General features: G+C 43.7%; 1 protein-coding gene across 4 annotated transcripts in view; it reads left to right on the top strand.

Annotated features, from left to right (window-relative positions):
* SNX25 (sorting nexin 25) overlaps window positions 1–27,813 on the top strand; it is a 285,932-nt gene that overhangs the window by 132,246 nt on the left and 125,873 nt on the right. For all 4 annotated transcript variants that reach the window (XM_077279603.1, XM_077279604.1, XM_077279606.1 and 1 more), the window contains 3 exons: window positions 4,729–4,945; window positions 10,368–10,540; window positions 23,628–23,814. In XM_077279603.1, coding sequence (XP_077135718.1) covers window positions 4,729–4,945; window positions 10,368–10,540; window positions 23,628–23,814 — 577 coding nt within the window. The remainder of the gene's footprint in view (window positions 1–4,728; window positions 4,946–10,367; window positions 10,541–23,627; window positions 23,815–27,813) is intronic.

A 27,813-nucleotide genomic window follows, 5' to 3' on the forward strand; every position in this document is an offset into this window, starting at 1 on the left:
CAGAAGTTTTTGTTAAGTGTGAAATCTGAATAATATTGTATTTTTTATATACTAAAAAGCCCTTTTTTCTATAGTCTCATAAAAAGTATTGAAAATTGTAATTCTTAAAATATTGCCTAATTTGTACATTCACTGCTACATGGTGAGATAGGTGATTGCTGCGGCTGGAGATTGGCCTCGTGGTCATTTACTGCATGTCGACAGGAACAAGAAGTAGAGAAGTGGATGGGGGAGAGGATCGGTGAGGTAAGTAACGCCTTCTTTTTGTTTTTATACCATTTTGACCCTTAAAAAACATAAAGCAAATTTTTAGTTGGAAACCCCCTTTATAGTTTATTTACTCTTTGTAATTTTTGAAGCAATGGCACAAAGTACTGCAAATATGCAATCTGCCTCTACATCTCCAGCAGCTGGCGCGCCTAGGTCGGCAGACTTCATCCATGGTGCTGGATTAATATGTACACGCTAACTGCACCGACATAAAAACACTTTTCATGGTTTACACTTTTTTTTTTTTTTAAATGATTTTGATGAATTAGCTGCGAAAAGCGAAGTAAAGCGCAATCTGGAGTCACTCTGACAAGTCTTTGATATGTTGTAATGGGGATTTCTTCACATTTTCCACAGAAAATGTCGCAGTTTATTCTTTGACGTCTGACAGCGTTCATATCTAGCTTTTATAATTCATTAAATTCTAAAGGTCTATGGGAAAAAATATTCCTAAGGAAAAAATAAATACAAATCTGACACTATAACAGAAATGAGTCTCCATTATTCATAACTGTATTCTTTCAACCATCTTTCCTCTTGTTGGGTTTCTCATGCTACAGATTTGACCTATTGATCTCTATTATATGTGGTCTTAATATCTCAGTTGAAAGTTTTCAAAGGGAATGTTACTATTTATTAAATCCATCATTTAAGGCCTCATGTGGGATATTGATATATGTATAATACCGTATATGTATTTTTTAATGAGCCTAAGCGCTTTTCTGCAGGTATTTTGTAACTACCTGCCTATACTGCTGTACGATGACCTCTCCTTATCCTGCAGGTGACCCGAGTATTTCTTCCGCTTTGTTCTGTCTTCCTGTCTGCTATGTTGCGTTATACTGAGCTGGCTGTTAATCAACTAAAGTGCTCGCTCACACTGGCGTATAATACGGCCGAGTGCTATCTGATGTTTTATCGGATGGCACTCGGTCCAGTGTTATATTATTGTGCTGTGCAGATCTGCCATTATTTTCTCACACTGATTTGACATGAGAAAACAATCACAGCATGTAGCGAGTAGCTCCGATTTACGGAACGCTCGCACCCATACAAGTCTGTGTGCATGTGAAGCATTGACTGCACTCTGATGTCATCCCAGTGCAGTTTGATATCCTCGGACAGAGACAATGGAAATGATGGAGAAATTATATCCTCTGTCTTCTCCGCACCTGTGCCGCCATTGTCCTCCGCACCTGTGCCGCCATTGTCCTCCGCACCTGTGCCGCCATTGTCTTCCGCACCTGTGCCGCCATTGTCCTCCGCACCTGTATCGCCATTGTCTTCCGCACCTGTGCCGCCATTGTCCTCCGCACCTGTGCTGCTATAGCTCTCCGCACCTGTCGCCATTGTCCTCCGCACCTGTGCCGCCATTGTCCTCCGCACCTGTACCGCCATTGTCTTCCGCACCTGTGCCGCCATTGTCCTCCGCACCTGTGCCGCTATAGCTCTCCGCACCTGTCGCCATTGTCCTCCGCACCTGTGCCGCCATTGTCCTCCGCACCTGTGCCGCCATTGTCCTCCGCACCTGTGCTGCCATTGTCCTCCGCACCTGTGCCGCTATTGTCCTCTGCACCTGTGCAGCCATTGTCCTCCGCACCTGTGCCGCCGTTGTCCTCCGCACCTGTGCCGTCGTTGTCCTCCGCACCTGTGCCGCCTTTGTTCTCCGCACCTGTGCCGCCATTGTCCTCTGCACCTGTGCCGCCATTGTCCTCTGCACCTGTGCCGCCATTGTCCTCCGCACCTGTGCTGCCATTGTTCTCCGCACCTGTGCCGTCATTGTTCTCCGCACCTGTGCCTCGATTCTCTCATGCAAGAGAATTGGATCAAACTAGGGTGACATTCGGATTAGTCTCTGACAGAGTTCGAGCCGAGTGTCATTGGCATAATCCAAGAGAGAATCGACGACCATGTGAGCGTACCCGAAAATTTGCAGTGCCACCCTATTAACGTAGCAGAGCTGAAGAGAAGGAACCGCTTTGTCAACGCAGTGTTACAGGAAGTAGGAGATAGTGGATTGATATTCAGAGACATTTGCTTGTAAATTTAAGGTTATAATTTATGATAAGCCAACTGTGTTATAAGAGATTTTTTTTTTAGGGGTCATGTACTTTTTCCCCTGTATGATATTGACCAATCATAAGCAGGTGGTGTCATGCATTTAAAATAAAACACAGACTCACGATAGGTTCCAACAGGTTCCTCTGTGTGAGACATGTCATGGCCGTCTGCTGTCCCTACTGATCTCACTACAGAGCTTTGTGTGATTACAATCTGTTGGGAGCAGAGATGATCACCTTTCATCTCAGGGCAGTCCGTGTAGGAGGAGGCGATACATCAGTACTGACAGGACTGTTAGAGGAGAGCTGACAGAAGTGATATAAAGCTCAGCTTTGCTGTCCCCCCACCCCCTGTAATGATTGCTCTACTCCTAGCTCTGTGTACTCATACATTGCTCAATGGGATCAGACCGTCTGTCAATCAGTGGTCCCCCCCCATGCTTGCTTATGATTGGTCAACCATGCAGGAGAGGTACACATCCCACCACGTTGGGTTTATCATAAATTCTTCAAGCTTTATAAGCCAATATCTCCACAATGTAGAGAATAAGAAATAAAATGTGTTTTATTCAGCTCTGCAGCCGTTATTCCATCTTGTGGCACATTAAACCTGCTCAGACTGGTGAAAGGTCCCCATTTTTATTAGTCAGATTATTTTATTTTGTGCAAAAATATCAAAATACATTTACATTTTTAATTTTATTTTTAGAAACCAGCAAAACTATAGAGGTGCGTAGTTTGTGAATTTACCAATTCGCAGCATATTCCTGCCTCTAGCCCACACTTTATATATCCGGTTTAGAGTGGGGCAGTTTGGGACATTCTCTCGAGGGGGACCCATGTCTAATACTGACATTGGCAATTTCCATTTAGTTCCTTCTCCAAGTATCTGACCTGATATCCCACCGTGCTCGGTTGTTCCCCACCTGTGAGGCCAAGAAGTAAAGCCAGGCATTCGGGACGGCTTATCCACCGTTATCTTTTCCTCTCTGCAGGATCTCTAGTTTCATTCCGACCTGTTTCTTTTTCCATACAAATTCTCTGAACAAGCTGTGTATTTTATAAAAGGATGTCGTGGGATCCATACTGGGGTATTGTGCAGGAGATATCAAAGTTGAGGCACGAGTATCATTTTTATCAAGGTGTCTGTCCTGATTACTGACATTGGAAGTCAACACCAAGTGTCTATTTTCGTTCTGAATTTTAGCAGTATGGGAACCAGGTGAAGAGAATAATATTCCTGGGGCCTTGCAGTAACCACTACCCCAAGATATTTAATAGTATTTGCTTCTTGTATTCAAGTATTCTCCAAGGATAAATCGGCGATGAAAGGTCCCCTTTTAAAGGGGATATTCAGGACTTCTAAAAAAATATATATACCGTATATATTTGCTACATACCAGCCTGTTGTGCCCGACACCGTTCTCCACCAGCATAGATCGGTCACAGACTTGCGCTGGCGTAATGTCAGCAGAGCGGCAGTTTCTCTTCCTGTTGACAGAGCGGGACAACTGGTGTCATGCTGATTGACAGCAGGCTCTCTGCTGCCTAACTGGGGGGAAGCGACTGTCAATCAGCATGACACCAGTAGTCCTGCCCTGTCAACAGGAAGAGAAACAGCTGCTGTGGAACAGCTGAATCGTTGGCAGGAGCGGTCAATGAACAGTGGCAAGACGAGTTGTAGTTTTGAATTACACAATTTTCTTTACCATATAATGTACAGAAAAATTCCAAAACCATTATCTGTAGAAAGAAAAGAAGAAAAAAAAAATCTGCCATTGGTACCGAATTCCCCTCTCTGTCTTTGCAATGATATGTATGTATGGACTTAATGATAATGATTTCTGCTCACTGTTGAAATGGACCTGATCCGTTCAGAGCTCGGACACCCGCTCTGCCACGTCCAATATGTGCACATAAGGAGGAAAGGAATCCAGGTCAACAAACAGGTTCTTCTTTATTAATATATAATTCATACAAAGGACATCATGTAGAGATGATAGCGAGAAAATAGGTGCAAGCTCAGCACAGACATCTACGCGTTTCAGGTGTCAGCACACTCTTATCATGATGCCGGGGTTTGAACTTATTTGTCCTTATAATGTTATTGTGATCTTGTAAGGTATTTGTGATTTATCTCTGGCATTTTCTGAATTTACAAATATTTTTTCTTCTTTATGATGTGTTTATATACATATTCTATTGTAAAACTACGAATTGATGCAAAGTGAGGTCAGACAATATTGATTGGATTTAGATTTTTCTCCTGTTCGTTCAGTTATTTGCTAATAAAAAATAAACCTGCCTAACACTTTTGCACAGTACTGTGTGTGAATATGTGTGTGTGTATATGTAATTCGATTTTCTGCCCTTCCCTTTTTGTCTCCTTCTTTTTCAGTGTTCGACTACAGCTACAGAGACTACATTTTGTCATGGTATGGAGATCTCAGCAAAGACGATGGTCAGCTCTACCATCTGCTCTCGGAAGACTTCTGGGAGCTGTCCAGACAACTCCGCTGTCGGCTCGCCCATATTGATATTGTGAAGGTGGTCTGCAATGACGTGGTGAAGAATCTGCTCACTCACTTCTGTGACCTCAAGGCTGCAAACACTAGGTAACAAGCTGGAGTAAGCATCTGTAATCCTCTGCTGTGGGAAGTGATTATAAGCCCCTGCACAAAATAATGAGTGAGGAGACTCTGGTTTAACTCTTCCAAGTCTGGATAATGACATTAGGAATGGCAGCTATAGCTGGGTCTTGTCAACGTCTTGTCTGATGGTGGTCAGCAGTACAATAACTTGGGTGAATCTGTGTGCTGCAATGTGTACAGCTTGGTTTGCAATTCTTTAATGGCGTTATGTATCGTTACAGAGGTTGTCTGGGAGTTTTATATTGAAGGCCTATCCTTAGGATATCAATATAGGATTGTGGGGGGTTACATCAGGCACTGCTGACGATCAGCTGTGGTCTGAGGTGCTGAGTTGCAAATAAATAAGCAGTGGATGTGCAGTACCTGACCACTGCCACTATACCGTTGACTGAGCTGTGCAGGGACGCAGTTTCCGCACATCCAGCCGCTGCCGGCAAAGGGAACAGTGTGTTGCCAAGTATTGCACCCCCATCAATCAGATAGAGATGACCTATTCTATGGATAGGCCATCAGTATAAGTCTCAGACAATCCCTTTGAAACCAAAAGATTTGTGCTACCCAGTTACGGCTTCTAGTCTGTTCCTCCTTAGTAGCCAGATCGTGGCAGTGCTCACTTCTACGACAGACCTCCTTTAGCCCTCCATCGTCTTGACGTGGGTCACACCATGACATCATGATGATGCGACCACTAGTAAATGCCAGCGTCACTCAGGATATTGGCCAAACAAAGGATCACTGCTCTGATGACAAGACCAACGTGAATATCTTTGCTCAACTCTATTGTTGGAGCATGACATATGCCTAGAGAAGCGGGTGCCCAATCACATGGCTCACATCCTGCCAGTATCCATCTGTAGTGGACCCGGTTGGTCCATTTTATTGACAGATGTGTATTACTATTCGCTGCAGTGTCTACCTCCACTGTCATTTATAGAAAATAAAGTGAAGATCCCATTGGATTGCAATTCACCATTCACGTAGAGAACTTTCTCAGCATTCTTACCTCCTATAGTCACATCAATAATCATATGTATGTGGAAATTTGCATCCCTTAATCTTCTTTTACTTGGATAGTATAGAAATGAATTGCCTATGCACACCATCCGTACAATTATCGTCCATAGAACAGGAGAATCCATGCAGTAGATATGGCTCAGAGGTGACTCCTGTATGTTTCCTGCTACAGCTGTATTTCACAGATAAGCTGATGAATCCTGCAGTCTATAAAATGTGGATAAACTGAAGTCATCGGAGCCATCTCTACTGCAGAAATCCTATAGACGCTGACCACATGTCAAGGATCCTCTATACAAAGTCTGTAGTATTATTATTATTATTATTTATTATTATAGCTCCATTTATTCCATGGTGCTTTACATGTGAGGAGGGGTATACATAGTAAAGACAAGTACAATAAGCTTAAAGAATACAAGTCATAACTGGTACAGGAGGAGAGAGGACCCTGCCCGCGAAGGCTCACAATCTACAAGGGATGGGTGAGGATACAGTAGACAGTAGGTGAGGATAGAGCTGGTCATGCAGCGGTTTGGTGGATAGGTGGTTACTGCAGGTTGTAGGCTTGTCGGAAGAGGTAGGTCTTCAGGTTCCTTTTGAAGGTTTCCATGTTGGGGTAGAGCGTTCCAGAGGAGAGGATATGTGCGGGAGAAAGCTTGTATGCGATTGTGGTCAAAGGAGATAAGAGAAGGAGATCTTGTGAGGATTGGAGGTTGCGTGCAGGTAAGTACCGGGAGACGAGGTCACAGATGTATGGAGGAGACAGGTTGTGGATGGCTTTGTACGTCATGGTTAGGGTTTTGAACTGGAGTCTTTGGGTAATGGGGAGTCAGTGCAGGGATTGACAGAGAGGAGAGGCCGGGGAATAGCGGGGGGACAGGTGGATTAGTCGGGCAGCAGAGTTTAGAATAGATTGGAGGGGTGCGAGAGTGTTAGAGGGGAGACCACTGAGCAGGAGGTTGCAGTAGTCAAGGCGGTAGATGATGAGGTCATGGACTAGGGTTTTCTATATTCTTGCAAGTGCAGGAATGGTCATGTAGTCCTGATTGGCTTTAAAGAATGATGTTGTTGTGAAGCTTCTGTCTGCGGATTGTGGCCCCTTCTGTCTGCGGATTGTGGCCCCTTCTCTCTCTGCGGATTGTGGCCCCTTCTCTGTCCGCGGATTGTGGCCCCTTCTCTGTCCGCGGATTGTGGCCCCTTCTCCGCATTACTGGTGGAGTGCTGCTTTATTGGCATCCTTTCGCTTAGTAGATGAGCTTCCCTGACTTTGCAGTCATACAGCTTGACAGCCGCTATTCTCCTCTGACAGCAGGATGGACCATGTGCCGGTCTCTTACCTTCACCTGCTGTTTGGGGTCTCTGATGTGTTTAGTCTCATTAGCGCCCACGACGTGAATACTAATTAGTTCTATTTAATTATTTATTGCTATCAAGTAAATGCAGGTATAGTGTGCGTCTCGTACACTTCTGTACTACATCCTCGTCCATTACTTGTTCTACAGCCAAGTCGTCATTCGCTTCTTCCTTCCATTGTGATTGTGTTTCTCACAAACTATTTTAGACTAGACAGATGGCCGCTTTCACTCCATTATTGATTGGTGTTTCTCTTTAACTGGAGCTGTTATTTATGACGTTAAGGCTTGAGGGTAAAGTATTTATTAAGTATCTTTGTGTAACCGTTAAGAATATTACAACAATTTACTCTGATCTGCTGGTAGAAAAGACAAACTTTGTCCTACTTTTTAGTAAACAGAATCTTATGACCCAAAAACAACACACAAAAGGGAAAACTCTGCAGGAAAAGCGGCTGTGACATGCTGGCTCTTATGTGGCCAGTATGATGGTCTTATCTCTGAAATTGTTATTTTTCTCTAGTTAAAGAGAAAGTATCGTCAGAGAAAGTGATTTATGACTTAAAAGGATTGTCTGGGATTGTATAAATTGCTTTACCACAGGCCTAAAGACTAACGGGCAGGTAGATGCTAACGAAATACCTGTTATTCCTGGCGCCGATCCCTAAAGACCGATTTGAGCAACGATGCAGCAGCCTCCGCTGACATCACATCGGCAGAGCAGCGACCTCTCTTCCGCTCTGCTCTGTTGACTGAGACATGACTGACTAACAGCTGGTTCCCTGCTGTCTAACTGCGGGGAGCCAACTGTCCAATCAGCATGATATTGGCATTTATGCCTCATCGAAAGAGCAGCCTGGAAGAAGAAGAGCTTCTGTGTTGACATGGAGCAGCTGAATCATCAGCAGGGTGCGGTCTGTGACTATTTGAGCCGGCGACCGGTAGAACAGACAGGTAGCTGCCTCTGTTAGCAACTACCTGTCTGATCGTTTTTAGGCCCATAGAAAAAGGATACATAATAGTTCTGGACACCCCCTTTAAACTCAAGTTTTATATTAAACGTCTGTTTAGATTGTTTTGTTTTCTCTTCGTATAATTATTTATGTAAAAAAAAAATTCCTACCATGTTCACACTGGGCACTAAGCCTAATATTAGGCCCACACTCCCTGTTATGGAGAGATCACTTCTCAGTAGTCATCTCATTATTCTCACAGGCAGGAGAACAATGACAGATAAGATCTCGATATAAAGTAGCTAACGCAAGACCAGAGGGTTCACAGCTGCTGATGTCACAGCTCACCTCCTCTCCTCCCTGTACAGTGATGGATATGTCATGGAGCAGTTCTAGAAAAGAAGCTAATGAGTCTGATCCTGTCTATTGCACCAGGCTGCTGTAAAGTACATTTCCCAATGCTTTTTAACAGAAGCTCAGACATGATGGCCGTCCCCATTGTCATGTACAAGAAATAATAATAAAAATAAATAAATAAAAATTAAAGCTGATTTTGTCATACCAACATAAAAAAAATCTACGTAGCGCTGTCTGGTTTTAATGATTAAAAATACTGTTTTCTTACCACTTTAGTACTGGTGACCTATCCTTATATTGGAGGGGGTCTCTGGCACCTGGCAACGTCCCCCATCAGCTGTCGGTGGCGGACGTCAGAACAGTGTACAGGGTGCAACATCAGCCCTGTCCGCTGCTTGGTGGCTGCTGCCGAGAACTGCAGATCAGGCCTGGTATTTGGTCATCAGGATCAAAGTGGTGGAAAATCCCTTTGAATTAGGAAAAAGGACTGTACATAAGATAACGATTGCTAGGATAATGCAATGGCAAGACATTACATTGTACAATACAGGTAGGTTGTTTAGTAAGTTGTGTTTTGTTTTTGTTTGTTTTTTTAAAGAAAATTATATTTCTAAATTCTAAATAATGTGTATTGTTATCATATTCATCCCACTTGATCTGGCATCCGTTGTGATCTGTTGTCCATTATGATCTGACGTCTATTATGGTCTGGCATCTGTTATGGTCTGGCATCTGTTATGGTCTGGCATCCGTTATGGTCTGGTATCCGTTATGGTCTGGTATCCGTTATGGTCTGGCATCCGTTGTGGTCTGGCATCCGTTGTGGTCTGGCATCTGTTATGGTCTGGCATCCGTTATGGTCTGGTATCCGTTATGGTCTGGCATCCGTTATGGTCTGGCATCCGTTATGGTCTGGCATCCGTTATGGTCTGACGTCTATTATGGTCTGGTATCCGTTATGGCCTGGTATCCGTTATGGTCTGGCATCCGTTATGGTCTGGCATCCATGTTCATGTCGATAGAGTACTTAGAATGGCCACTTTTTTGTAACTTGCATTATAGACCCAAGCCTTGTTTTACTCCATAGGCTTACTGTATATAAAAATATGAAGTCATCTGTACTTACCCCCCCCCCCCCCCCCAATTCCGACGTTCCAGTTCTCCCCTCAGCCTTTATTGATATGGCTGCAGCGGTGATGTCAGAACTACTTCATGTGACCACTGCAGCTAATCACTGGGCTCAACAGTGATGTGATTGAAGACTTCTCAAGACCGCTGCTCCCAGTGTTTGGCTGCTTTGCTCACGTGATGTCATATTGATGTCCCCGCTACAGAAATATCAGCACAGATTGGGGACTGTAGCAGAGAGCCCGCTCAGGAGCGGCAGGGGGTGAGTACAGCGGGTTTTGCTATTACTACATACAAGAATCATATGGAATAAAAGATTAAAGACCGGCAGCCACTCTAATTATCACGTATTTAATTGACACTTTCTGGGACGTCTGAAGCTCCATCCCTATTTCATTTTCAGAGCTGTTCAGCTTTCTTGTAGTGACTCTTGCACACGTGCTGCCCCTTTCTGATGTCTCTTTGGGACATTCGCACATAAAATGAGCGTTCAGTGGTTTGTAGTAGCTTAGTAATATGTGTGTGTTTCATTTAACTTCAGTTTCTTTGCTTCCCTTTTTGTTTTGTTCCTTTTTCTTCCAGACAGGATGAGCAGCCAAGACCTTTTGCTCTTCATCCCTGCTTAAAAACCAGCGAGGAGGAGCTCCAGTTCCTGCAGACGTGTGCCCAGGTGCTCGTGCTGTGTCTGATGCCGACCCGGGATGCCCAGTCTCGCAGTTTGCGCATTGTTCTCTCTGAAATACTTGCCACCAAAGGTGTGTGTACGAGGATCAGATCCCTGCCGTTGTTTTATTAGTCTCAAACCTTGTCAAACTACAATAATAGCACATTTCTATATACAAGATTGCATAAAATGACATTTCTATTAGTTACTGTAGTTTGAAATGAAATGTCACAGCTTGATATTCATTTGTTTTTTATGATTACTTTATTAAATATGGTTTCTTGATTTATATGCCTTCACATACAAAGTAAGCCATTCTATTGAGAGAGAATTTGTTTTAGTATTTTTTTTCTTTATTATTTATGATGTGTAGTTCATTACAGTAGACGCATGCATTTTCTATATTGTTAGCAGTCCAGGAAGGAAAGTTTCTGCTTCACAGCCACTTAAAATTTATTTTACCATGAAAATACAAGTGCATCTAATTAAATATCATGGTTTTATCTGTACAGCTCCTTTTCAGAGCGATGTGCTCCCAAAGTAACAGACCACAACAAGCTCTTTGTAGTTTGATCCTGCAGTTTTGTTTTTTCCGTTGTCTTTAAATTTCTTGCTTATGAAGCCAAATGTAAGTTAGAAGAAAATTGCATCTAATATTGTGCACTTACATCTCCTTAAACTGAACCTGTCCCCAGGTTTTTGCTACCTTCCCTGAGAGCAGCATGATATAGAGACCGAGACCCTGAATCTAACAATGTATCACTTAGGCTGCTTTCACACTAGCATCGGTACGGGGCCGTCGCGCTGCGTCGGCCCGACGTTCCGACGCATACTGTGACAAAAATTCCCGACGTGGGCAGCGGAAGCAGTCTTATGACGCTTCCGCTGCCCCATTGCAAGGTCCGGGGAGGAGGGGGTGGAGTTTCGGCCGCGCATGCGCAGTCGAAAATGGCGGACTCGACGTACAAAAAAAGTTACATGTAACTTTTTTTGTGGCGGCGGTGCGCCAAAACACGATGCAACCGTCGCACGACTGTTGCGACGTGTGGCACTGCGTCGCAATCTGTCGCTAATAAAAGTCTATGGAGAAAAAACGCATCCTGCGGGCAACTTTGCAGGATGCGTTTTCTCTCCACAACGACGCATTGCGATGTGCAGTGCCCGACGCTAGTGTGAAAGTAGCCTTAGATAACTGGGTGCAGCAGTTGTGGCACAATCAGAGTTCTTAGATTTAGAATGCAGCAGAGCGGAGAAAGCTAACCCCGCCCCCACCAGGCTGTGTATGTGGATCGCCCCTTCAGGGCCGTGGGGTACTCTGTACCGGGTCCTGCAGTTCACAGGGGGATGTCCTGGTGGCTGACCCGGTCCGTGGCCCTGGGACGTCCGTGTGAAAGGGAGAGGTCTTTAAAGGGATAGAGTTTGTTCGTGACGCCACCTGTGGTATTCGGTCAGGGTGACCGACGCTGCTTTAAGGAGTCCGCTGGGGTGATGTTATGGCAGCTAGATGGTATACCTTCCCACAGGTGAAGTATGTCCCCAGGGCTTCCCAGTGTGTAGATGGTAGGATGGTGAGAGGCGCACTTAAGAACGAGGACACAAGGTTGCAGTCTCTTTACCTTTACTGAAGACTTCAGCATCCACAGTCCAGAGCACCAGATCACAGGGCAGGCAGAGTCCGGCCGGTTTGGAGGCAAGTCCAGAGTCCCCTTGTCCAGGTGGAAATCGGTAGCCTTCCCTTGCGCTGCAGTTGTGTAGTCCCTTACTGCCTATGGCTTCACATAAGGGTCTCACAGATGTGGTGTTCTTCTCTCTCTCTCTCTCTCTGTCCCCCATATAGGATAGGATAAAACCCGTATGACTGGTGACTTGAGCCTGTTTACAGGGTCTCTTAGATAACCCGGCTCTGTAGATGTCACCATGCCTCCTGGGTGTAGGTGCGGACAGGTAACCTGCAATTAGCTGTCCTGCCGGTCTCTGAAATAAGGCATAGAGGTCCTTACTCCCTCGGTGTTCTGGCTACCGGGATTTTGCACCTCAGAAGGAGACAGCTTGAGCGGGGCTGGTCCCCTTCTGGTATCCTCTCCTTTGCTTCGACTTCCTTCACGCTCGCTGCAATACAGTTCTGCCTTTCAATGTCTCTTTCTGGGAGCTGCAGCTCTAAGGCTAGGTTCACATTGCGTTAGTGGGTGATCGCTAACGGACAGCGTTGCACGGCGAAAATGTCGCAATTAACGCCGTGCAACGGGTCCGTTAGCGCACCCATTGACAGCAATGTAAATTTCGCCTGCAGCGCATCACTAGCGCGTGCCTTTTTCGGCTCGCGCTAGTGATGTGCCGTTCTTCTGTGACGCGCCTCGGACGCTGCTTGCAGCGTCCGCGGCGCGCCCGAGGTCCGTTCCCCGCTCTCGCAGATCGGGGATCTGCGAGAGCGGGGACGTTAACGCGACCCCTGAACGCGACCCCTACAAAAACATTGCGTTAGCGCAATCCGCTAGCGCTAAACCTGAACCTAGGGCATGCACAGCTCCTTTAACCTTCCATCCTCCTCAGACTCTGGTCTGGAACTAACAGAACTCCTGTCTGGAGCTCTGCCAGGAACTGACTCCTGTCTGGAACTGACTAACTTTCCCTACAGACTACCAGTTATATATATATATATATATATATATAGAGTGTCCTAATAAATAGGAGCAGAAGCTCCCCCTGGTGGTCTGGAGTGTGAAATGTATTGCATGTTTGTGATACCTGGATGCAGTTATCCTTCTTTGCCTCCAAACGTAGCATCACTCTCCCCGAGAGGAAAGCAATATCACTGCGACGACCAGGACCCTGGGGTGCCACATATGTAAGAAGTCTATTGACAATGAGCTACTTATCACTGGGGGGCAGAGTCGGACCAGTCCTTACATACCAGCTATGCATAGAAATGATAATGTCCTGGTGCTAAAACCTTCATTGTAAGTAAATAGCATTACACCGCCTGATCAATGACACATCATTGAATTTAGTGTTTTAACCCCTACGTCATGCTGTCCTCTGATTATATAGCAAAAAACCTGCTGACAAACTCCCTTTAATAGTGACTCAAACGTTTTCATAGGGTCTGCAGACACAAAATGTCATCTTTACTTTTTAATTTAAAAGTTGCCTTACAATATGGAGGCATCATGACCATAAAAATGGTTGTTAGGCCTCATTCACATGTTACTTTAGCACATACGTATTGTATCCGTTTTTCTTTCAAGGATGCAACACGTACGCATTGTAACCTGTAGTGCTATTCACATGTCTGTTTTTTCAAGGACTATGTGTCTGTGCAAGAGACAGAGACATGTCCTTTTTTTTCCAGGTGACAGATGAAAAGAGCTAATACAAGTCTGTAAAAAACACGTACATCCGTGCTTAACATTGCAAAGTAATTTATCCAGCTGTGAAAAACACTGATGACTCACTTATGGTAAAAATGAACACACAGTATGTTGTGCTCCACTCTAGGGAAATAATTTGCATATTCCTGGTGCATTCTGGGAAGAATGAAGAATCGTCACGAGTCTGAAGATCTTTGTGTGTAGCTGGATCGAGGTGTTGGAAGGAAATCGGAAATTCAACAGAAATTTTTTGTTCAACATGGAGAAGATTACCCATATGGTGTGTGTAATTTGTGCTATATGTTTTTGCCAGAGGAAAAGACAAACTTTACTTGCCAGAAATGCAGGCTTGTGACTCTTAGATAAAAAGGTGCAAAGTCTTGAGGAGAAAATAGCTACACTGAAGCTCACTAAAGATGAGAATTTCCTTGACAGAGCAGAAGAATCTCTTCAGAATGTTGCAAGAGAAGGACTTTTCAATGTTCCTGCAGAAGCTAATGACAGAGTAGATACAACTATTCAGGATGTTAAAAAACTAGCACCTTTCAATGTACCTGCAGAAGAACAGAAATGGAAGCATGTGATCCAAAGAAGCAGAAGGATGAGGAGGCAGTAAGTACCCATACCAATGAAGAACCGCTTCCGGGCTCTCACTTGGGACAACTACAAAGATGTACATCAAAAAGTGCTTTTCCCACAAAGAACACCCCAGTAAGCAATCACAAAGAAAAATAAGCACTTTTGTGAAGAAGAAAAGGAGGGTGGTGGTCGTGGGGGATTCCCTACTAACTTACCTCACAAGCAGTGTGTTGTCTTCCAGGTACCCAAATCAAAGATGTGTCCGATGGGTATCAAGACTCTTCAGTGCTACATATGACTACCAATGTCTATTAGTACATTTAGGAACAAATTACACATCAAAAAAGGACCTAGAAACTATATGCAGAGAAGATGATCTAGGCCAAAAAATGAAGGAACTAGGAGCGCAAATGGTCTTCTCTTCCATCCTCCCAGTGGATGGACATGAAACAAGGAGATTGAACACGTTTCTACAAGTGAACAACTGGCTATGTCGATGGTGCAATCAGCAATGTTTTGTATTTCTTGACCATGAAAGTGAATTACCTGTATGATGGAATCCTTGCATCTTAAGAAAACAGGAAAACAAATATTTGGTAGATGCCGTGCTACACTGAGCAGGAAAGCTTTAAACTAGAGCAATATGGGATGGGAAATATGTTACCAGGAAAAAAACATGTCGCTAATTAATTCTTTTGAGAACCCTGCTATTAGAACTTGAAATAAATATCAAAAACAACAAATTCTCAACGAAAAAAGAGGAACAAGAGAAACAGACTATGAACTGAATTGTCTATACAAATGCACAGAGCACGGGAAACAAACAAGGAGAATAGGATCTGCTAACACAGGAAGAGAGATATGTCATAGGCATCGCTGAAACTTGGTGGGATGATACACATGATTCGAATGCAAACCTTGAAGGCTACAACTTATTTATTAGAAACAGGATTAACAAGAGAGGAGGAGGGATTGCATTGTATTTAGGAAAACTACCGTATATACTTGAGTATAAGCCGAGATTTTCAGCCCCAATTTTTGGGCTGAAAGTGCCCCTCTCGGCTTATACTCGAGTCACGGTCTGTGGCAGGGTCGGCGGGTGAGGGGGAGAGGGCGCTGAGGCATACTTACCTAGTCCCGGCGATCCTGACGCTCCCCCTGCCCGTCACACTGTCTCCGGGTGCCGCAGCTCTTCCCCTGTACAGCGGTCACGTGGGACCGCTCATTAGAGAAATTAATATTCATTTCTCTAATCAGCGGTGCCGGTGACCGCTGATAGAGGAAGAGGCTGCGGCACCCGGAGACCAGCTGTCTGGGGGAAGGAGCGGGACGCCGGGAGCAGGTAAGTATCGCATATTTACCTGTCCTCGTTCCACACGCCGGGCACCGCTCTGTCTTCCCGGCGTCTCTCCGCTCTGACTGTTCAGGTCAGAGGGCGCGATGACGCATATAGTGTGCGCGGCGCCCTCTGCCTGATCAGTCAGTGTGGAGAGATGCCGGGACGGGACGCTGAGGAGCTGCAAGCAAGAGAGGTGAGTATGTGTTGTGTTTTTTTATTGCAGCAGCAGCGTTATATATGGCACAGATTTATGTGGAGCATCTATGGGGCCAAACTGAACGCTGCAGAGCATATATGGCACAGCTTTATAATGAGCATCTATGGGGCCAAACTGAACGCTGCAGAGCATATAGGGCACAGCTATATAAGGAGCATCTATGGGGCCAAACTGAACGGTGCAGAGCATATAGGGCACAGCTTTATAATGAGCATCTATGGGGCCATAATGAACGGTGCGGAGCATATATGGCACAGCTTTATAAGGAGCATCTATGGGGCCATAATGAACGGTGCAGAGCATATATGGCACAGCTTTATATGGAGCATCTATAGGGCCATAATGAACGGTGCAGAGCATATATGGCACAGCTTTATGTGGAGCATCTATAGGGCCATAATGAACGGTGCAGAGCATATATGGCACAGCTTTATAAGGAGCATCTATGGGGCCATAATGAACGGTGCAGAGCATATATGGCACAGCTTTATATGGAGCATCTATAGGGCCATAATGAACGGTGCAGAGCATATATGGCACAGCTTTATGTGGAGCATCTATAGAGCCATAATGAACGGTGCAGAGCATTGTATATGTGGCACAGCTTTATATGGAGCATCTATGGGGCCATAATGAACGGTGCAGAGCATTCTATATGGCACAGCTTTATATGGATAATATATGGGGCAATAATCAATGGTATGGAGCATTATATATGGCACAGCTTTATATGTAGCATCTATGGGGCAATAATGAATGGTATGGAGCATCTATTTTTATTTTTGAAATTCACCTGTAGCTGCTGCATTTTCCACCCTAGGCTTATACTCGAGTCAATAAGTTTTCCCAGTTTTTTGTGGCAAAATTAGGGGGGGTCGGCTTATACTCGGGTCGGCTTATACTCGAGTATATACGGTATATCTCCACAGAGATCCAAGCTTGAGAGAATGGTAGCTCTGCGTAAACTGATGGGTAAGAATTCAAGGAGAGAAGAACAGAAACTACACTACTGTAGGTGTTTACTATAGGCCACCCAGACAGACGGAAAATATGGATAAACCCTCTTTTTACATCAGATGTCCCTGTTCTCAAAAAAGTACATGGTGATCATGGGAGATTTTAACTATCCAGATATATGTTTGGAATCTCTCTCTCAGGTATAAGTAATGAGTCCAGAAAATTTCTGCTGACAACTTTATCTTTTAGAAGGTAGCAGAGCAAACAAGAGGATCGACCATCTTGGACCTAATTCTCAACAACAGGGAGGAAATGGTTGAAGAAAAGGTGGCAGGGACTTTAGGAGGCAGCGATCATGCTATCCTTGAATTTTGTATTACAAGAGGAGGAAGACCAGCGAGAACTCAGACTTTAAAGTTGGACTTCAGAAAGGCAAATTTTAATAGACTAAGAAAGAGGGTAGGAAAGGTCTAATGGCTGGAAGTTCTAAAGTACAGAAATGTTCAAGAAGGATGGGAGATTTTGCTAAATGAAATTCTCACTGCACAATCAGTAGCCATCCTGAAAAGAAGGAAGAATTGGAAGCATTTAAAGAGACCAGGATGGATGAACTTGGAACTTAAACGCTTGTTACAAAGGAAAAATGAAATTTATATTAAATGGAAAGAGGGGGCATATCTAAAGAAGAATATAATGCTCTTTGCCGGGAGTGCAGGGCAAGCGTTAGGAGAGCTGAAGCCAGTAATGAAGTGAGGCTTGCAAGGGAGACCAAAAGCAATAAAAAAGGATTTTGGGGGTGTGTCCAAAGCAAAATAGAGGTCAATGATGATAAAGGATTTTTACAGGATGAAAAGGGTAAAGTGGTCAAAAATGATGTTGAGAAGGCCGAACTTATAAATTCCTGCTTGGTATCTTTGTTCTCTAAGAAAGCAATTGTGGCATCAACTGATCTTCATGGTGCTAGCGAGTGAATGAAATAATCCACTCAATCTATAAACAGAGAGATTAGTGAGGGAACACTTGGCTAATTTAAATGAATTTTAATCTCCTTGTTCACATGAATTATATCATGGGGTACTGCCATAGATGGCAGAGGAAAGTACAGAACCACTAGCCAGAATCTTTGAAAAATCCTGGAGAAAAGGAGAAGTCACAGAAGATTGATGAAGAGAAAATGTTATCCTTATCTTCAAAAAAAAGAAAAAATGGAGCCAAGAAATTACAGGCCAGTGAGCCTTGCTTCTATACCAGGAAAGAAAATTAGAAATACAGAATGGAAGTAATAGAACAAAGCAACAGTACATGTGCAAAAGACTTGGGTATACTAATAGATCACAGACTGCATATGACTCAACAGTGTGATGCAGCAGCAAAAAAGGCAAACACAGTTCTGTGATGTATTAAGAGAGCCATAGAGTCTAGATCACGTGAAGTAATTATGCCCCTCTACTCCTTGATCAGACCTCATCTGGAATACGGTGTTTAGTTCCGGACACCACATTTTAGAAAAGACATTGAAAAACTGGAGCAAATTCGGAGAAGTGCTACCAGGATGGTGAGTGGACTGCAAAGTATGTCCTACAAGGAACAGTTAAAGGATCTTGCAATGTTTAGCTTGCAAAAAAGAAGACTAAAGGTACCTTCACACTCAGCAACTTTACAACGAGAACGACGACGATCCGTGACGTTGCAGCGTCCTGGATAGCGATCTCGTTGTGTTTGACACGCAGCAGCGATCTGGATCCCGCTGTGATATCGCTGGTCGGAGCTAGAAGTCCAGAACTTTATTTGGTCGTCAGGTCGGCGTGTATCGTCATGTTTGACAGCAAAAGCAACGATGTCAGCAATGTTTTACATGGAGCTAACGACCTGTGAGAACGATAAGTGAGTCACCGTTACGTCACAGGATCGCTCCTGCATCGTTGTGGAGCTACTGTGTTTGACATCTCTACAGTGACCTAAACTGCGACGCTGCAGCGATCGGGTCGTTGTCTATATCGCCACAGCGTCGCTGAGTGTGACGGTACCTTAAGAGGAGACTTTATAGCGGTCTACAAATATCTGAAGGGCTGTCACAGTGTAGAGGGATCTTCCTTATCCTCATTTACACATGGAAACATGCGAAGCAATAGATTGAAGCTGAAAGGGAGAAGATACAGATTACATATTAGATAAACCTTTTTGACAGTGAGGGTGATCAATGAGTGGAGCAGGCTGCCATGAGAGGTGGTGAATTCTCCTTCAATGGAAGTCTTCAAACAAAGGCTGGACAGACATCTGTCTGAGATGGTTTAGTGAATCCTGCATTGAGCAGGGAGTTGGACACAATGACCCTAACGGTCCCTTCCTACTGTAATATTTAATGATTTTATGATTCACTAGGAGATCTCCAGCTACATCCTTCTTTTCCTTTGTCAGTCTGACAGCTTTTTAGCAGTGCAAGGAGACTGATGGCACCCAACTGAAAAACAAACCTTAAGGATGAAGCTGGCATAACCCCCCTCTGTGCTGAATGAGAGATTTATTTCTTCACTTATGACAGCTGTGTTCCCCGCAACAATTGAGGTGTGCGACTCAGCTCTTATCAGTTGAGAAACAGGTCTCAGGACCTGTTCATCTTCAGCCTACAGCCCATATTGATACATGACTAGAACAGGTTGCAGTTTGTATTATATCAGGGGACACCATTTAATCTCATTCTCGGAGATCCCTCCTGAAGGTCGTCAGCTGCCTCCATGTTCAACCAAGACGCAGACTCCCAATTGTCCTCCACTTCCCTTCCTCTGGAGTGATTTTTTTTATGTAGTCCAGAAGATTTGGTTCTGTTTTTGCTCTATTTTTTTTGCAAAGCATACAAATTTTTGCTCTGAGTTGCTGAAAATGTTTAAGACAAAAATAGACCATTTTTGATTTTTGCACAATATTTATGAACCACTTGTGTCATTTTGAAAACTTTGGCACAGAAGACAGCAACAAATACCACAAAAAAAAAAAAAAGTGACTTAACCCCCTTAGTGACGAGGCCAATTTTTTAAATTCTGACCAATGTCACTTTGTGGTGATAACTCGGGAATGTTTCAATAAATCCCATTGATTTTGAGATTCTTTTTTTCATGGCACATTATTATTTATGATAATGGTAAATTTAGGTTGATATGTTTTGTGTTTATTTATAAAAAAAAATATCAGAAGCTTGACAAAAATGTAAAAAAAAATTGCAATGTTCAAACTTTGAATGATTGTCCCTGTAGTCCAGATAGTCATACCACACAAAAACATTAATAAATAACATTTCCCACATGTCTGCTTTACATCAACACCATTTTTAAAATGCTGATTTATTTTGTTAGCCTTTTAGGAGGTTTAAAAATGTAGCAGTAATTTTTCATTTTTTCTAAGAAATTTACAAAATTTATTTTTCTGAGGGACCTATCCATTTTAGAAGTGACTTTGGGGGTCCTACATATTGGAAAACCCCAAATGTGATACCATTTTAAACACCGCACCCCTCGACATATTGAAAACTGCTGTCAGATAGTTTATTAACCCTTCAGATGATTTTCAGGAATTAATGCAAAGTGGTATAGCAGGTATGAAAAAATGTTTGCCACCTAAATGTCGCTAACTTCTAAACTGTCGACTATAGCCGGGAGACTCTAAGGGTACCGTCACACAGTGGCACTTTGATTGCTACGACGGTACGATCCGTGACGTTCCAGCGATATCCATACGATCTCGCTATGTCTGACACGCAGCAGCGATCAGGGATCCTGCTGAGAATCGTACGTCGTAGCAGATCGTTTGGAACTTTCTTTCGTCGCTGGATCTCCCGCTGTCATCGCTGGATCGTTGTGTGTGACAGCGATCCAGCGATGCGTTCGCTTGTAACCAGGGTAAACATCGGGTTACTAAGCGCAGGGCCGCGCTTAGTAACCCGATGTTTACCGTGGTTACCAGCGTAAAAGTAAAAAAAAACAAAACAGTACATACTTACATTCCGGTGTCTGTCCCCCGGCGTTCTGCTTCTCTGCACTGTGAGCGCCGGCCGGCCGGAAAGCGAGCACAGCGGTGACGTCACCGCTGTGCTTTCCGGCTGGCACAGACACAGTGGAGAGAAGCAGAAAGCCGGGGGACAGACACCGGAATGTGAGTATGTACGGTTTTTTTTTTTTTACTTTTACGCTGGTAACCAGGGTAAACATCGGGTTACTAAGCGCGGCCCTGCGCTTAGTAACCCGATGTTTACCCTGGTTACCCGGGGACTTCGGCATCGTTGGTCGCTGGAGAGCTGACTGTGTGACAGCTCCCCAGCGACCACACAACCACTTACCAACGATCACGGCCAGGTCGTATCGCTGGTCGTGATCGTTGGTAAATCGTTATGTGAGACGGTACCCTAAGGCTGCTATTTGGCCATGAACTGCTATGGCAAATATCAGGGCCACACAATCATGATCTTGGTGTGTCAATTAGATTAAAGCGGAAGCCCCCACAATCTGTTAACAATTTATTTGATGTAGTCACTTTTGACAGCAGCAACTAAGGGGTTAAACAGATATGGACGGTGCCAACACTGATCGTTTGTGATACAGCAAGTTCTCAAATATAGTGTACAGTTCACAGCTGCTGGATTGTCAACTGTATGGGGATGATATTCTCTTATATCTCAGGTCAGTAAAAAGATTTATTGGCTGTCATTAAGGGGTTAAAAAGAACAGAAATGAAAATGGTGAGTCAGTCTTTATTTTAAAACTTGTGTGTCAGATGGAATATCAACAAAAAAAAAAAGATCAGTGTCAACCACTGTTTGTTGGATCCTAACATAAGACTTCCGGATATACTGTATATACATCTGCAATAGTATATGCAGATGTGAAATAAATACAGCCAGTCCCCCGGTTACAAACTATTTGAGGACTGTGGTTTATTCGTAATTTGAATATGTAAGTTGGAACATGGGCAGGAAAAAAAAAAAACTAATCTCGCCCAATCTCTGACCTTTCAAGCCACTCAGCTCCTTGCTGTCCAGTCCTCTCCTTTACGTTGGACTGTGCCACATCCCTAACCTCTTCACTCTAAGTCTGGTTCTGTCTGGGTTCATGATCCGTCAAGTGCCTTGTCGTCTTCATCTTCAATACAGGCCAGGACCTACGGCCATGTCCAGTCTTCAGAGGTTACTGGGCGTCGTAAGATTGTTGCTCGTCTTGATGTCACATCACGACCTTACAGCACACGCTGACTTCTGAACGTGACCGGAAGTCCTGGCCTATAGTGAAGATTGGGCGCACATCAGCGGAAAGCCGAGGTCTGGAGAGGTGAGTAGTGTTGAGCGATACCATCCGATACTTGAAAGTATCGGTATCGGAAAGTATCGGCCGATACCGGCAAAGTATCGGATCCAATCCGATACTGATACCCGATACCAATACAAGTCAATGGGACTCAAGTATCGGACGGTATTCCTGATGGTTCCCAGGGTCTGAAGGAGAGGAAACTCTCCTTCAGGCCCTGGGATCCATATTAATGTGTAAAAGAAAGAATTAAAATAAAAAATATTGCTATACTCACCTCTCTGACGCAGCCTGGACCTCACCGAGGGAACCGGCAGCGTTGTTTGCTTAAAATTCGCGCGTTTACTTCCTTACGTGAAGTCCCGGCTTGTGATTGGTCGCGTGCCGCCCATGTGGCCGCGACGCGACCAATCACAGCAAGCCGTGACGTAATTTCAGGTCCTTCAGGATTTTAAAATTACGTTCCGGCTTTGTGATTGGTCGCGTCGCGGTCACATGGGCGACGCGACCAATCACAAGCTGTGATGTCACGGGAGGCTGGACACGCGCGCATTTTAAAATGCGCGCTTGTCCTGCCTCCCGTGACGTCACGGCTTGTGATTGGTCGCGTCGCCCATGTGACCGCGACGCGACCAATCACAAAGCCGGAACGTAATTTTAAAATACTGAATGCCTAGAAGGACCTGAAAATTACGTCACGGCTTGCTGTGATTGGTCGCGTCGCGGCCACATGGGCGGCACGCGACCAATCAGAAGCCGTGACTTCACGGAAGGAAGGAAAAGCGCGCATTTTAAGCAAAGAACGCTGCCGGTTCCCTCGGTGAGGTCCAGGCTGCGTCGGAGAGGTGAGTATAGCAATATTTTTTATTTTAATTCTTTATTTTACACATTAATGTTGTATTTTACACATTAATGTTGTTTCGATACCGATACCCGATACCACAAAAATATCGGATCTCGGTATCGGAATTCCGATACAGCAAATATCGGCCGATACCCGATACTTGCGGTATCGGAATGCTCAACACTAGAGGTGAGTGATGAGGTGGTTTTAGTTATTGTTTTTCAACATCAGAAATTTGTATCTACGAGTTGTACACAAGTCAGATATTTGTATGTCGGGGAGGAATTTTCCAAGTTCTAGGGGTTTTTTTCGATTTTTTTTTTTTTTTTATATATGCCGTCTGTATCTTAAGAACAATTCTTGCATTTTCAATTCCATTTTCTTGTACAGCACCACAAAATGATCTAAGATCACTTAGTCATGTCTCCGTTACACTGTTTTACAAAAAGTTTAATACATTTTTTTTAAATTGCTATATTGCAGTGGCGGAGTGCCGCTCCGGTAGCACTGCAGCACACTGACTCTGCCAAGTTCACAGCTTTGATATCCTTCATCTTTGCATGTCCTGATTCTGTTTCTTCAGTGCTGAAGCCTTTGGTGGAGCTGCTGAGTGATCCGGATTACATTAATCAGATGCTGCTCAGCCAGCTGGAGTACAGGGAGCAGGTGAACGAGCGTCACAAGAAGGCCTATACATACGCCCCATCTTATGAGGAGTTCATCAAGCTGATCACAAGCAGCTCCGACATTGAATTCCTTAAACAGCTAAGGTACATTGCTCTTCCTAAAAAAAATATCTATCTAGTTGTTTGATCACAGTGAATATTACTCTATGCCTCTTCTGTTTTTCGAGTTTACCTTAATTGATTCTTTGTTTGCTGATGTCAACCATCTTATGATTCTCAATAAATAAAACATTGAAAACAAACATAGTGAATATTACAGGTGGTGATGTGTAATATCGCAGAGCGGCACCCGACACTGTTGGATTTTTGCAGTCCATAATCATAGTCTTGTGAAACGACTTGTCATCCACCACACAGGATATAGGATCTGTTTGATAATGAGGTGCGATGTAACACAATCACACCGTGCAATAATATTGGAGTATCTATGTGGAGCCCAGCTCTTAAAGGGGTTCTCCATGATAAGGCCTTGATAATTTTTTTAGTTTTTGCCCAAGTAGTTGTCAGGAATATTCCACAACAAATACTTCTGAAAGAAAATTCTGACATGTGCCACAGTGTTATACATATAAAATAAAAGTGTATATTTGCATGTTTGTGCAGCCTGGACTTTTTTGCATCATAATCCTAACATAATCTAAAAACACAGCATTACAAAACCCTTAGAAATACATGGCAGCTTTCTTCCAGCAATGACACTTTTTTTGGGTAGTGTCTGACTTTGCAGGTCAGCTCCATTGAAGTGATTGGTGCTTAGCTGCAAGCAATGCCACAAGTGTTAGAAAGTTCGAGGCCAGGATTTTCTAATGCTGTAGAAACCCATTTAATCAAAACTTGAAATTTCTAGAGCATTACTTTAAGGCTGCGGTCACACTATCAGTGTTTGGTCAATATTTCACATCAGTATTTGTTAGCCAAAACCAGGAGTGGGTCAAAAATACAGACTTGGTGACGTGTTTCTATTATAGCTTTCCCCTCTGTTTGTTCCACTCCTGGTTTTGGCTTACAAATACTGATGTAAAATACTGACCAAATACTGCTAGTGTGACCGTAGCCTTAGGCATTTTCCGGGAACATAAAAAAAGGAATTAAAGGCATTATAAATAAACTAGATGGTGGCCCGATTCTAACGTATCGGGTATTCTAGAATATGTATAGTAGTATATAGCACAGCCCACGTAGTATATAAAACAGCCCACGTAGTATATTGCACAGCCACGTAGTATATAGCACAGCCCACGTAGTATATTGCACAGCCCACGTAGTATATTGCACAGCCCACGCAGTATATTGCACAGCCCACGCAGTATATAACACAGCCCACGTAGTATCTAACACAGCCCACGTAGTATCTAACACAGCCCACGTAGTATATAGCAATGTGGGCACCATATCCCTGTTAAAAAAAAAAAAAAAAAAAGAATTAAAATAAAAAATAGTTATATACTCATCTTCCGGCGGCCCCCGGATGCAGCCCAGGCGTTTAGCGATGCCCCTCGCAATGCTCCGGTCCCAAGAATGCATTGCGGCAATAACACGTTATGATGTAGCGGTCTCGCGAGACCGCAGGTCATTGCTGCAATGTTTTCTTGGGACCGGAGCGTCGCGAGGAGCGGGAAAGGCACCAGAAGGTGAGAATATAATGATTTTTTATTATTTTTATTATTTTTAACATTAGATCTTTTTACTATTGATGCTGCATAGGTTTCGATCAGTGTAACAAGACAGCAGCCGTTATAATGTTTGTAGTGACCTGACTGTGAAAACTTGTATACTGCATTCTTGTGGTTTATAGGACTCATCAGATTATAAGACGCACCCCAAATTTTGGTGATAAAAATAGGAAAAAACCTTTTTTCTAATAAAATTGTGGCGCATCTTATAATCCATGTGTCTTATTGCTTAGCGGGGATGGCAGCTGCTGTAAAGCAGGGTCGCTGCTGGCGGAGGCAGGTGTTTGTCAATGTTGCGGACCCCAGGCTGAAAGGAAGAGGTGCGATGCTGTGGGTGTTCGGTCATGTAGGGGCTCCAGGCTTTTAGCAAAATGTCGTCCGACATTTTGTGAAATCCCAGAGCCCCTGCACTTCCATGATTTACATTGTGGTGGACTCCGGGAAAATGACCTTCGGGGGGCGGTGCATGCATGGATGGAGATCTCCACGCCAAGATCTCTCCTCCAAGATCTTGGTGCCGAAATCTCCATCTGGCTATTTGCCATCTGCAGCGGCCATTTTTCCATAGTCCACCGCAATGTAAACCCCCACACCACCGACACCAAGCCTGCAGCCCTCAGCATCTCCCCACTCTTGCCTTCACCAGCAGCGACCCTTGGACCCCGCGCCACCACAGCTGGTAAGTTATATTCCAATAAGACACAGCCCCATTTTCCCCAGTGCGTCTTATAATCTGAAAAATACGGTACTTAACTGATTAAAGTTTTAAGGAATGCAGTTATATCTAGTTTTATTTCCCAGCCATTTCCTTCCTCCCCATTTAATGAATAATAAAGCTCTTCTCTACTACACGTTTCTGCGATCTTCTTTATAGAGATCCTTGAACTTGAATACCAAGCGAGCGGTGATACTTTTTCTATTTGTGTATGTTAGTGATGCTTCTGGCACCAATCATTACAGAATTGTTGTGGCAGGGATCTGATTTGGGCTCATGATCCTGTGATGGCCTCCTTGTCGAGCGGTTTTGTACTTGTTATTGCTCTGCTGTTCTGTCACAACATGAAGACCTGGGCTGATACACAAGGGAGGAGAAATTGAGACAAATCGATACGCTTGATCCACCGCTGACAAACTTGCATTTTGCTTTGATTTTATCATAAAGGATTTAGCTGAAATGTGACTTGAATTCATATAAAGTTATTTAATAACATGTTGACTACGTTTTGCTGCAGATAAATTTTTGGGTGTTTGTCAGACAGGCATCTGTCCCAAAGCCCTTATGAACATGCAACATTTTCTTTGCATTCATGTTTATCCCAATAGTGAGCCAGAAAGAACATGTCAGGTTGTTTCCCTGCATTCTCCCTACAGTGGACAGGCGGGAGGCCCCAGTACACATAAGATAGTCAGCGTTGTGGAAATCAGCAGGTCTAGAGACTTCTACCCCTATGTTAAAGGGGTATTCCTATCTCCAAAATCCTATCCCTACATGTAGTAGGTATAGTAACATTATTGGCAAATAGCTAAAATTAGAAATGTAGTATAGTTCTGATTTGATATATCTCTTACCCAATGTGCAGGGCATTGCAGTACCTTAGGTATCCATGGTTACGACCACAAGAACTAACTGCAACTATATGAATGGTCGCAACCATGGATACATAGGCTAACGTAATGTTAGCCCCTCCCGCCTAAAGCATACAATAATTACGGCGGGGGTCTCATGGCCACATAGACCCTAGGAATCAGCATTTTCTTTTAGTACTGTTCAATTAGTAAGGTCATTGAAAGGTCAGTGTAAGTTCTATGACTTTTTAAGAAATGGTTAGAACCGGTTTTTACCAGTTTTATTGCGCCTTTTTTTCTGGATCCTCATTGGCGGTTGGTGTTTTTGGTGGTCTTTTTTGAAAGATATTAACCCCTGGTTGCTGAATTTTTTCCCCATTCTGACGGCCAAAAAGAAAGAAGAGCCCACCCTCCCTCCCGTTACTTATTTGTTTTAATTGTCGTGTTGTTCATTTGTGGGGAAAATCACCCATTTATGGGTGGATTGGTTCTTATTGGAAGTTTGGAATTTTGGACATCTGATATGTGGAATTTATTTATTGGACATTTGATGAGTATTTATATAACCCAAAATAAACTTCACGGCCATTTTTATTCCAACATGAAATTTGTTTGTCTCTTTATTTGTATGAATGGGTTTTATGTGGACATGTCCTGCACATGGGATAAGCAACATAGCAAGTCAGAAGAACTATTCTATATTTCTAATTGGAGGTATTTGCTATTATTATTGTTATTATTACACCTACATAGGCCATGGGCAGAAATGTAGGTAGGTGCAAGGACTTTAACTATGGTTGCCGAATTATGGCTCTGTATAAATCAGAGGTTATAAAGGGTATTT

This window comes from Ranitomeya variabilis, chromosome 1 (genome assembly GCF_051348905.1).
Source record: "Ranitomeya variabilis isolate aRanVar5 chromosome 1, aRanVar5.hap1, whole genome shotgun sequence".
In the NCBI taxonomy this organism is placed as follows: domain Eukaryota; kingdom Metazoa; phylum Chordata; class Amphibia; order Anura; family Dendrobatidae; genus Ranitomeya; species Ranitomeya variabilis.